The sequence below is a fragment of the Microtus ochrogaster genome, chromosome 4 (genome assembly GCF_000317375.1).
Source record: "Microtus ochrogaster isolate Prairie Vole_2 chromosome 4, MicOch1.0, whole genome shotgun sequence".
NCBI lineage: Eukaryota > Metazoa > Chordata > Mammalia > Rodentia > Cricetidae > Microtus > Microtus ochrogaster.
The window spans coordinates 33192528-33204358 of record NC_022011.1 but is presented as its reverse complement, the minus strand read 5'-3'; the positions used below and the strand labels follow the sequence as shown (position 1 = coordinate 33204358).

At 50.7% G+C, this 11831-nt stretch overlaps 1 protein-coding gene across 4 annotated transcripts in view; it reads left to right on the top strand.

The window, feature by feature from the left end:
* Positions 1–11831, top strand: part of Sipa1l2 (signal induced proliferation associated 1 like 2) — a 161920-nt gene that overhangs the window by 125556 nt on the left and 24533 nt on the right. For all 4 annotated transcript variants that reach the window (XM_026778473.1, XM_026778472.1, XM_013346004.2 and 1 more), the window contains exons 15-17: positions 1660–2045; positions 5071–5295; positions 10718–10871. In XM_026778473.1, the coding sequence (XP_026634274.1) occupies positions 1660–2045; positions 5071–5295; positions 10718–10871 (765 nt within the window). The remainder of the gene's footprint in view (positions 1–1659; positions 2046–5070; positions 5296–10717; positions 10872–11831) is intronic.

Genomic DNA, 11831 nt, shown 5'->3' with positions numbered 1-11831 from the left:
GCCTCATTTACCAAACGGGATACTTAATGTGAGAGAAAACGAGAATATCTTCGCTTCCCCATCTTGTGAAGGAACTCACAGAAAGGATGTACAGCAGATTACTGGAAAAGCCAACATGTGCATACACCCTCCGAGCTTCCATGTCCCAGGGGATAGTGTTGAGCTCCTGTCCCCAGGTGTAGTTAGTTAACCATTTACCCGCTTAATGGGATAGTGCAGTCATAGAAATGGAGACGGGTCCTTCTGCTGACGTCACTGAGGTGCCCGGTGACTGTGGCTGCCTGCTGACTGTACTCGGTGGCCCCAGTCCACCCCACCTCTCTGCCCACCCATGGACTTCCGTAGCCTCCACAAGGCAAATCCCACAGGAGACTGACTTGGCAACAGCTTTCTGTGAGACCCAGTGCAGAGGAGCGGCCTTTCTACCTTTTGACAATGTGCAGGTGAAAGGAATGTGCAGACTTCAGGGTAGCGCTCTCCCCTCCCTTTGTCAGCAGCGAACGTTATAGTCCCCTTAACCCCTGCACTGAGTCACTTCCCAGTCTGCTCACACCCACCCTGCAGTTCCTGCAGTGCTTCTGTCAGAGGGGACAGGGTCAAACCTGAGGGCTCAGTAGGATGGAGGGAAAAGAGAGATGGCCAGACTCTGTGGAAATGCCCAGGTAGGGTCCATTGTCCTGGCTCCAAAGCCCTGCCCCTGCTGGTTCTCAGATTGTGACAGCAGCTGGTCTGAACACAGTGGACAGAGGAGATCTCTCCTGTTGTGTTTGTCGCTAGTCTTTCAAGGACTGGAAGCATTGGGTGTTTTTCAAACAGGTGTGTTCTGGAACCTCCCTCATTTGGCTTTAGCCCCCCAAAGCCCACTTGCTTGTTTTCAGGGCACATCACGGCTTCAGAGCGCTTCTCTGAGCAGAAACCATGTGGCACTGTAAGCTCAGAAAGTTTCCAGGGACTAACCAGATGTTTTACCATCATGACTCAAACCCAAATCTCCTTCCCCAAACCTGAGCTGGCATTGGAACTTTAAGAGGAAATGCCGTATTGGCTGTAAATGACTGTAAATTGACTGTAAATGTGATCTCCTTCTCTACCTAGTTTTTACATCCTTCCCAGTCTATATAATACTTCTCAGTGCCGTGTGACCTATTTTCGTGTGTTACACACCTGTGATTGACCAAAGAAAGGATGCTGAGCTCATGACAGTTATGGGGGAGGGGTCGGGAGGCAGGGCCTATGCAGGAGGCCAGGCTGGTGGCCTAGAAAGGTGGCCTAGTGGGCAGAGTGTCTGCAGTGTGAACGTGAGAACCTTAGTTTGGTCCTTAGCACCTGTTTCCAACCAGGTGTGGTGATGCGCCCTGGCAGTGCCAGCACTGGAGAGGCAGGCACAGGCAGATCCCCGGGCATCTCAGTCAGCTGAGTCGGCAGGTTACAAGTGAAAGCCAGAGACTGGCATCCTGAGAAACAGGAGGAGGCTGACCACTGTTACCTTCACACACATACACACACACACACACACACACTCTAAAATGACAAGGCTATTGTGGAGAAAAGCCATGTTTCTGTTGGCAGTACCAGGAGCACTCAGTCCCAGCTATAGTCTAGTGTTTGGGGAGGGCATGGGGTTACCCAAAGGCCATCTTCTGTCCACCTCTTCTCCAGATCGGGGATAAGAGCTGCTCCAGCCACTCCAGCAGCAACACTCTCTCCAGTAACACGTCCAGCAACAGCGACGACAAGCATTTCGGGTCAGGGGACCTAATGGACCCCGAGCTGCTGGGATTGACCTACATCAAAGGCGCTTCCACTGACAGTGGCATCGACACCACTCCATGCATGCCGGCCACCATCCTTGGCCCCGTGCACCTGACAGGTAGCAGGTCTCTGATCCACAGCCGGGCCGAACAGTGGGCTGACGCTGCTGATGTCTCAGGAGCTGACGATGAACCTGCCAAGATGTATACCCTGCATGGCTATGCCTCCGCCATCTCCACCAGTGCTGCAGAGGGCAGCATGGGTGACCTCAGTGAGATCTCGTCTCATTCCAGGTGAGCCATCATGGGCCACGCTGCACCTGCTCCTGCCTGGAGCTGTAAAGGCGGGGCCGGAGGCTGGGTACTGCTGGCTACCCAACTGTCTGACCTCACAGGGAGGTTCTGCCTCCAAAGCTCTGTAGTGGAGGTGTGCGTGTTTAGTCTGTCCCCGTGATTTTACTCTCCCTTTCAATGTGAGGGATTGCCACTTCTCTCTCCTGGCTCAGCCTGTGACACTGATGTCTTCTGATAAAGAACTGCAAGCTGGGTAATTTTCAGTGTCTACCAGCCATGTCCACCCTACAGGCCACCTGCATCCCAGGTTAACTCTGAACCTCTTTTATAGAGGACAGCATCGTCTTACTGTGTCTGTCAAAAGACAGTTGGGGACCCTTGGAAGAGGGAAGGCACAGTAGTAGACACCTCATCAGGCCTCAGCTGGGACCCCCCGCCCCGTAAGCTGTGAACACCATCAGACCATCCGTGCCCCTGAAGCCTGATGGCCGGCCAGACTTGAGGTTTCTGGTGTGGCCACTTATGTACAGCCAAAATTTGGGATTTGGCTCTGTGTGTGGTTGTGTGTGTAGTATAGTGCCCTCAGAGGCCAGGAAAGGGGGTTGGAGCCTCTTGAGCTGGAGATAGACTGTTGATAAACCATCCAGTGTGAGCTCTGGGAACCAAACTCAGATCTTCTGGAAGTGCAGTGAACATGCTTAAATGCTGAGCCATCTTCCTAGCCCCCAATTGGGATTTTTTGTTGTTGTTGTTTTGTTTTTTGTTTTTGTTTTGTTTTTTTTTTTTTGTTTTTTGAGACAGGGTTTCTCTGTAGCTTTGGAGCCTGTCCTGGCACTAGCTCTTGTAGACCAGGCTGGCCTCAAACTCACAGAGATCCGCCTGCCTCTGCCTCCCGAGTGCTGGGATTAAAGGCGTGCACCACCACCACCTGGCCCCAATTGGGATTTTTAAATGAAGAGTTAGCACCCAGTCAGCTATAGGTGCAGGCCTATAATCCCTGATGGTGGGGGCCTATAATCCCTGGTGATAGGGGCCTATAATCACAGCACAAGTTAGTCAAGGCTAGCCTGGGACATATATATATAATCAGTTAAAGGTGATCTTGAACATTTTAGTGAGATCCTGTCTCAAAATTAATTGATTTGTTTATGAGATAGCTCTAGGCGCTAGTGAATTCAACCAACCCGTCAGTGTTGGGGTGAGGGGGAAGCTAAATATCAGGGAATTGTGTTCTAAGGATAGATGGATGATACATGCCTGTGTGTAGATTTGTATTCCTACTTGACAGACATCTATATTTTAGTTTAAAAACTGATAATTTCACATTTCCGCCTTCTCTTCAAAGATTCTGAGAAGAGACGTGTGTTACTGTATCTGTGGGTGGGATTTAATCAGTGAGCGTGGCTTCCACTGATACTTGCACTGGGCTCTGGGCCACTCCCTGGCTTCTCAGAGCTCCCAGCCACAGAGCAGGGCTGGACAAACCATAATGGGACAGTCTTCTAGGACCCAGGATTACTAGGCATGTCTCCAGGAAGTGGTGCCTGCAAGCCCCGAGACAGGCCTCCTGAGCAGTGGTCACAGAGTTTTCCCTAGAACTTTCCCCTGCCCTCCCTTGGACATTACTAAAGGACAGTGGCGGCCATGAATGCTGGGTATACAACCAGTGGGGTAACTACACTCTCCTTGGTTCATTTAACTGGTTATGTCATTTCCCCTCGTGTAACTGAAATGTCTTGAACTGTTGAGGTTCTGCTTGGCCAAGTGACATTGCCCGATACTAGAATCCCTATCTTTAGCCCCCATGTGGCGCCTTCACACCGTGAGTATTTTCCTCACTGATTGCCACCCACGGGCCTTGCTCCTTGATGTTCCTGGGCGAGAAGGCTCTTTCTAGTGTATTCAGAAGCAGGCCTCCCTGGGAAGCCCCTGTCCCAGCTAGCTTCTCACTCACTGCTATGATAAAATCCATGGCAAAGGCAGCATAAGGAAAGGCGTTCATTTTGGCTCATGGCTTGGGGGATGCTGTCCATCCTGGTGGGAGGGCATTGTGACAGGAGAGCAGGGCAGCTGTCACATGGCTTCTGCAGTCGGGACGTGGATAAATGCTGGTTCTCAGCTCGCTCCTTTGTATTGAGTCCAGGACCCGGTCTGTGGGATGGTGATGCCACATTCAGAGTGGGTCCTTGTCATGCCCTCAGACACAGCAGTCACCCCAGGATCCCAGATCTAGTCAACAAGACAGGGTAGAGGGAACAGAGGGTAAGGAGGTTGTGGGCCAAGCAGACAGTCTTGCTGGGTTTTTTTTATTTTTTAATTTTATTTTTATTTTATTTTTTTTACCAATTTTGTTTAGTGAAGTAAGTTCAGTGCTGGGTAACATTGTATTCAGGGATCAGGTGAGCTCGACTTCCGAGATGATTTCCACCGTCTTCTCAGGGTCAGATAAAAGGCGACCATCCTGTAAAAGCTTTGCTGGGGTCTTGCTGCCCTGTAGCATCTTTTCGAAGCTCAGGACACTTGTAAGAAACCTGGTGTCAGGAGTCAGGATGCTCCCGGGGACTCGTGGAGTCCGTATGGCAGCAATGGGGTTTCCTGGGGCACTGCCTTCAGTGCTTACTCCTCTCATAGAGAAGAGGTGCTCGAGGGGACTCTCAAATTCCTCATCTATAATTTGATAGGTTAGCGGATTAAAGAATCCATGAGGAGTTGGGCTGAAGCCCCTTAGCCACCTTGGGTTTTCTACCTGCAGTGAGACTGAGGCCTGGGTAGCTGAGGTGGAATTTCAGGCGCCGAGTGGCCCTGCCACCTGCCTGCCTGGTGAGGGAGCTCAGTTCCCTCCAGCTGTGTGTCTCATTGATTTTGCTACAAGAGAGCCCACATGTGACCGTGGGAGCCGCTGTACAGGGGGCTTCCACCCAGCAAGCTGTGGCGAGAGGTCACCCTGCCCTCCCAGCCCAGTGGCCAGCTCTGACCACATCACTGCTGTGTGTGACAGTGTTACCGCCTTTGCCTTTCTCCACAGTGGCTCTCACCATTCAGGAAGCCCCTCTGCCCACTGTTCCAAAAGCACTGGGTCTCTGGACAGCTCCAAGGTCTACATCGTTTCTCACGGTGGTGGTCAGCAGGTGCCCGGGGCTGTGGTGAAGCCTTACCATAGACAAGGGGCAGCGAATAAATATGTCATTGGCTGGAAAAAGTCAGAAGGCAGCCCACCTCCTGAAGAACCCGAAGTGACTGATTGCCCTAGGTAAGTGGCTTCCTGTTACGTGGGCAGCCATGTTCACTTTCTCCTTTCCTCCCATTGGAAGTGCTTTTTCTAGAAACGGGCAGCCAAGAAATGTTTGTTTCAAACTCATTGTGTGTGTGCATGTGTGTGTGTGCGTACGTGTGTGTGCACGCGTGTGTGTGTGCACACGTGTGTGTGTGCGCGCGTGTCCTAGTTAAGGTTACTGTTGCTGATAAAACACCATGACCAAAAGCAAATTGGGGACGAAAGGGTTTATTTGGCTTACACTTCCGTGCTGCAGTCTGTCACTGAAGGAAGTTGGAACAGGAACTCAAGCAGCTGATATAGAGGCCATGGAAGAGCGCTGCTTACTGACTCTCATGGCTTCCTCAGCCTGCTTTCGTATAGAACCCAGTACCACCAGCCCAAGGTTGGCACCATCCACAGTGGACTGGGCCCTCCCCGTCTCCGTCACTAATTAAGAAAATGGCCTGCAGGCTTGCCTATATCCTGATCTTGTGGAGACATTTTCTCAGTCGAGGCTCCCTCTTCTTAGATAACTGTAGCTTGTGTCAGGTTGACACAAAGCTAGCCAGCACAGCCTAAGCGTGTGCGAGTTTGTACAGTCAGGCGGAACCCAGAGGACAGCGTCTGGGATGTTCTTCAGGCTCTGTCTACCTTCTTTGAGATAGGGTGTTGTAGAAAATTATTTTAAGGTGTTACTTTTGTTTATGCTGCAAGAGAGAGGAAGGAGCAGGAAAGGGGGAGAGGAGGACACTGGCCAGCCGCCAGCCAGAGAGCAGAGTGAAAGTAAGGAAAGGAAAAGGCCCAGAGGCAAAGGTGACTGGGATAAGATAAGAAAAGCTGGCTAGAAACAAACCAAGCTCGCGTCGGCATTGACTCTGTATGATTTATTTGGGAGCTGGGTGGTGGGCCCCTAAAAGAGTAAAGAATTAAAAGAGGTTTTTAAAAAAAATATATACAAACGAACAGTAGGGCCTCTCATTGGCCTGGAGCTTACCAAGTAGGTGGAGGCTGGCCAGCCCTTGAGGCCTAGCACCCAGCAATCCTCCTGTCTCCACTTCCCCAGCAGTGGGATTCCAAGTTCAGATCACCATGTTCAGCTCTCCCCCCCCCCCCCCGACACCTCGTGCTGGGGATGGAGTTCAAGTCCCTGTGCCTACAAGGCAAGCATTTACCCACTGAGCCTTCTCCGTCTCCCGGCTTCTGTTTTAGGCTCTGTAAGTGTTGTCATCCATGTTTCTCTCTCTAAAGTCTTGGTTTTATTATTACTGCAGTGATGATGATGTGGAGTGGTGCCATAGCATGAGTGTAGAGGTCAGAGGACAGCTCTGTAGAGTTGGTTCTCTCCATCCACCATAAGGGCTTCTGGGATTGAACTCAGATCGTCTGGCTTGCACGTTGAGACGGCAAGCCCTCTGCCTGATGAGCCGTCTCTCCAGCCCTTGACTTTTATAAGTTAAAAAAAAAAAGTAAAACTCTGCTGTCTTTGATTCCATATCCAAAAATCTGTCTGCAGTGGAGTCATGGTAACAGCTGGCAGTGGTGTAGGCACAGACTCTATGGTATCTCAAGGCCAAGGGCAGCATGAATTCCACAGTCAGAGAACACACAAGTGAAAGCACTTTACCTGATTGTTTTGTAGGATTCTTGAGCTTTGATAGGCAGGTGGGGGGATAGTCTCTGTGTGTGAAAGCAGGAAAAACTGAAGGTTTGGATGAACCAAGAAGCCTAAGAAACTGTGTGTCCTAAGGTCTGAATCCTGTGCTCCGCTGTGTGAGTTTGCCATGGTGTAGGTGTGGGCTGGGTGTGCCGTGAATGCACGGTTTATGGGAGGGCGCAGGGACTCTTAAAGGATGCACTTCAGAATTAAGAGATGTTTGTGAACTAGCCCTGGTGACTGGTAAAATGACCCGTAGTGAACCCAGCTATCCCATTTCTAGTTCCTAAGGTGACCCTTGTGTTAGTGCTGAAATTGTCCCCGGAATCTCGAATATAGAGAATCATGTCAATTTCTTGCAAAATGTTTAAGAAGGCCCTTTGTCCTGTGTCTTTCACGTGACTGCTAATCTTATGGAGACAAATGGGTGTTCTGCCATGCATGGGTGTTCTGTCTGCTGGGTACTTCATGAACCGCATCTCAAGCCTTTTGTAAATTCCAGAAAGCACTGTTGGAACCCCGGTGGGTGGGGCCCAGGCTCTGTGTGGGCTTATGAGTGGGCCACACTGACATCAAGGGGAAGGGGTGATGTAGGAGTGTTGAGGGTAGGGTACAACTCCACACGTGCTGAATGGGGCCCAGCGTGTCCCTGCTGCAGCCCCTCACCTCAGAAGTCGTCCTGATCCATGGTGTGGGACAAGTGGCATTCTCCCATGGGTATGCTCAGGCCTGTGTTATTGGAAGGCCTGTGGAAGTCATTCATTCTGCCCCCACTTCCTAGGACTTGAGCCCAGAGTAGACATGTCAGGTATTGTGTCAGTGTAGGACTCTAGCCCACACGTGTGTTCACTCGTCAGCCATAACTGTTGAAGACAGTCCAGTAGGTTCTAAGGAAAGATATCCATTCAGGACTGCAAGGCTGGCTTTTGAGTCCTGTCAGGGTACCACCTACCAAGTTACTGGAAGAGCCATTCAGGAAGCTGCCAGACAGCCAGGAGGCTAGCACCTCTGTGAATTCAGCACTGGCAGTACCCCTATGTAAATGGTAAATGGTGGTTGATAGCACCTGGAACCCCAGGTGCAAACAGGTGTTACCCAGGGGTCCCTGGCCAGCCAGCCTAGCCAAAACAGTGAGCTTCAGGTCCAGCAAGAGACCCTGTCTCAAAACTAAGATGGGGAGTTGTAGCACGATTAATAAAAACCCAGAGACAGAAATTGGGGTTCAACCTGAAGGTCAGAAAAGCAAAACAGCCAGCCACTGGCTCTTACCACTACCTCCATCTGAAATGGCGATCCTGCCTCCAGGAATCTCAGAATGAGATTGTGTGTGAGAGCTGCCTCCTCCTGTCTTATATTCCTCTCTAGAGCTGGGATAAAAAGTGTGCACCACTACTGCCCGGCTTCTATGGCAAACTAGTGTGGCTACTGGGATTAAAGGTGTCTGCCACCACTGCCTACTCTGTATGACTAACCAGTGTGACTGTCTTACTCTCTGAACTTCAGGCAAGAACTATTTATTAAAATGCAAATGAAATATCACTATCAGGAGCTACAGAAAAAGACATCTCAATTTCAACCTCTAACCTAAACCTTTACACACACAAAAGCATAGACATGCATACACCACCAGAAAGAAAGGGAAGGAAGGAAGAAGAAAGATCGCCAATTCCTTTAAAATTGTGCAATAGAGCCTTCTGTGATGGTTTGCCCACAGTATCCTGTATTTTCAAATAGCGTAAGTGGAGGAACAGTTGTGCCTGGTACCTCTGAGTATCCCTGCTTCCTACCAGTCAGCCTTCGGAGCCTCTGAGCACGGCCAGCTCCACCCATGGCGGGCTCTTCTCTGCACTCTCTGTGTACTTCCTCATGCGTGTATGTCTGTACATTCAGGCTCGGGGTCATCCGGGGTCCCTGTTAGTCACAGTGACCAGCACAGAATAAACCTGGGGACATATTTCCAGCACATCACTGAAGACATTTCCCCAGAATTAGTTTAGCAGAGAGTGCTGGTGATTCTTACCCCACGGGAGCTAGAAGCGCCCCTGTAAGCTGCACGATCGTGGTTTGGCTTCGTCCACACTGTGGCTGTTGATGAAACCGAGAGGTTTTTCTGTCTCCCCTAAATCAAACAGGGCCTGATGATCTAGAGCACTTCCCAGCCCTGATGTCAAGTACTTCTTGTACATGCCATTCCTAAAAGCCATGTGTGGCTCTCTCCCTAGAAGACTCATCTACAAAAGTCCCCAATGTTTTGGAGTTCTGGTGGCCCCCTTCTCATGCCCTATCTAACACAAGCCTGTCCTTTCTCCAGTCATGTCTGGAAGGTCTGGAGAGCCACTGTCCCAGCTGTCTGCTCACACAGTCAGCATCACCTGGACTTTAAGGTAGAGAGGGATAAGCAGAAAGCCATAGAGAGTTTCCCGTCAGGCCTAGTCACTGTGGACAGGCCCTGGTGTTTCCTATTTTCACTCCCCTGTGAGCCGTCACTCTGTGATGAGGTAGCATTTCACTGAAGCAGACACAGGAGTGCCGCAGTGACTCGGGGTCACCCTCTGTAACCCTCCACTGCGGGCAGCCAGTCCCTGAGCCTCATGTTCACAGTTGTGTAGCACAGATCATCCAGCCTGATTATCCTGGGTCCCCTGGAGTGTCTGGCTGCTCAGATCATGTTTTGACCACAAACCTTGCCAGAGTAACTCCCCAGTCTCTCCGGGAAAGGACCTGGGCACAGTAATTCAACATGGCAGGCTTTTGTGGCTTATACATCCATTTTCATATCCTTGTAATTAAGGGAGACAGTGGCTTTATTTATCCAAACAGCGTTGTGAAGTCACCAGTAATGAAACCTGCTTGGCTCATGCCTCAGCCAATTTATCTTAAACCCGAGGCCACCTGGGGCAGCCTTCTCTCTTCCCTGGCAGCCGTGGGGTCCTCCTGCCCAGCCCCAGGGAGCTGCATGTCGCTGAAGTGCCTAATGTCTCTGATGATTATGGGAGCTACTTTCCGACACAGTTTAGGAGGGACGTGCAGCCTTCTTCTAAAGTTGACAGTGTTTTCATCCCGGGTTTTGGGGATCTGAGTTGTCTGTGAATTATTCAAAAATCTTAACTATTTTTGAGCTCATTTCACAGAAGCGGGGTGGTGTAGGGAAGGCGTATACACGTGTGCACACACAGTGAATTTCCAGAACTGAGAACTGTGGGCTTCCAGGGAGAGAAAGTGTGTGTGTGTGTGTGTGTGTGTGTGTGTGTGTGTGTGTGTGTGTGTGTACACGTACCAATAACCTTGGCCCAATGTGGCTCTGACTCTGTGATTGTTTATTTGTTTGTCAAGGTGATTTCTCTGTAGAACAGTCCTGGCTGTCCCAGAACTAGCCCTATAGCCCAGGCTGGCCTTGAACTCTCGCAGAGATCCACCTGCCTCTGCCTCCCAAATGCTGGGATTAAAGATATGTGCTACTACCACCCAGCCCCACTGTGATTTTTGAGACAGTGACTGTCACTGGTCTGGAACTTGCTAATTAGTCTGGACAGACTGCCCAGTGAGCCTCTGGATCTACTTGTCTCTGCTGCCCCAGTGCCAAGCACACTGCCATACCTGCCTTTCCCCCTCTGATCTGGATTCTGGGAGACTGAACTCAGGTCCTCCTGCTGGACTCTCTCTCAGCCTTTACAGATGTTTTCTGGATCTTCATCTGACCATCAAGGGTGTCTTCTAGTAGGCCACAACTCCTCTGAACTATGTTCTGGTTTATTCCATCAGGATATATGGCGAGATGGACATCATGTCCGCAGCCACTCAGCATCCAGCAGTGGTGGGAGACTCTGTTCCAGAAGCTCAACACGTTCTATCCAAAGATGACTTTCTGAAGTTGATGCTTCCCGACAGTCCCTTAGTGGAGGAGGGAAGACGGAAGGTGAGTGATCGTGAGGGCCTTGGAGTCACCAGGAGCACTTACAGTCAGTCTGAAGCAACTGTGGGATGCTTCCTGTGGTTCCACCAACAGTCCAAGACAGAGTGGCCATTGCCACTGCCACAGTTTGGGCCTTTTTCCCCCCAAGACAGTGTTTTTTGTGTAGCCCTTGCTGTACTGGAACTTGCTCTGTAGATCAGGCTGGCCTAGAACTCATAGAGATCTGCCTGCCTCTGCCTCCTGGGTGCAGAGATTAGAGGTGTGCACCACCACTGCCCCAGCTTGGCTTGGGTTTTGCTCTGTGTTTTAGTACTGAGGTTGGAACTCTAGGACCTTGCACATTCTAGGCAGGAGCTGCAGCTCCACTGCAAGTCCTTCAGAGGGCAAGCAGACCTGGGGAGGAAGGGTGGGAGCTTTGTAGTCTTGAAGGTGCTGTGCACACCAGGTAGGCTCCCCTGAGGTCTTAGCTCCAATTGTGACCTGTTTGTTATGTGAGCTTATGCAAGTGTCCTTTGTATGCTGATGTGGTAAAAGAGTGTGATTATGACTGTCTTCCAGGTTCAGGGCTCTGCTAGAAGTGACACATAGGAGCCTAGCACAGTGCCTAGACATGACGGGCAGTCAGACCTCAGCCAGTGAAGTTCACACTTAACTCACCCAGACCCTCCAGCCTGTACCCTGCCCAGGTCTTCCTGGGAGGCTGCCCGTTCCAGAAGTGAATGGGAGCTGGTCACAGTCCCACTGTGTAACCTTGTGCTCTGCCTTACAGAGCTGCAGAGCTCAGAGAGACAGTACTGTACCATCCTCACGCTCAGTGGCACCTTCTCAAGAGAGGAATTCACTGCTTTTTGCTTTGCTCTCCCCAAGTTCTCTCTCTCTCTCTCTCTCTCTCTCTCTCTCTCTCTCTCTCTCTCTCTCTGTGTGTGTGTGTGTGTGTGTGTGTGTGTGTGTGTGTGTCTTGTA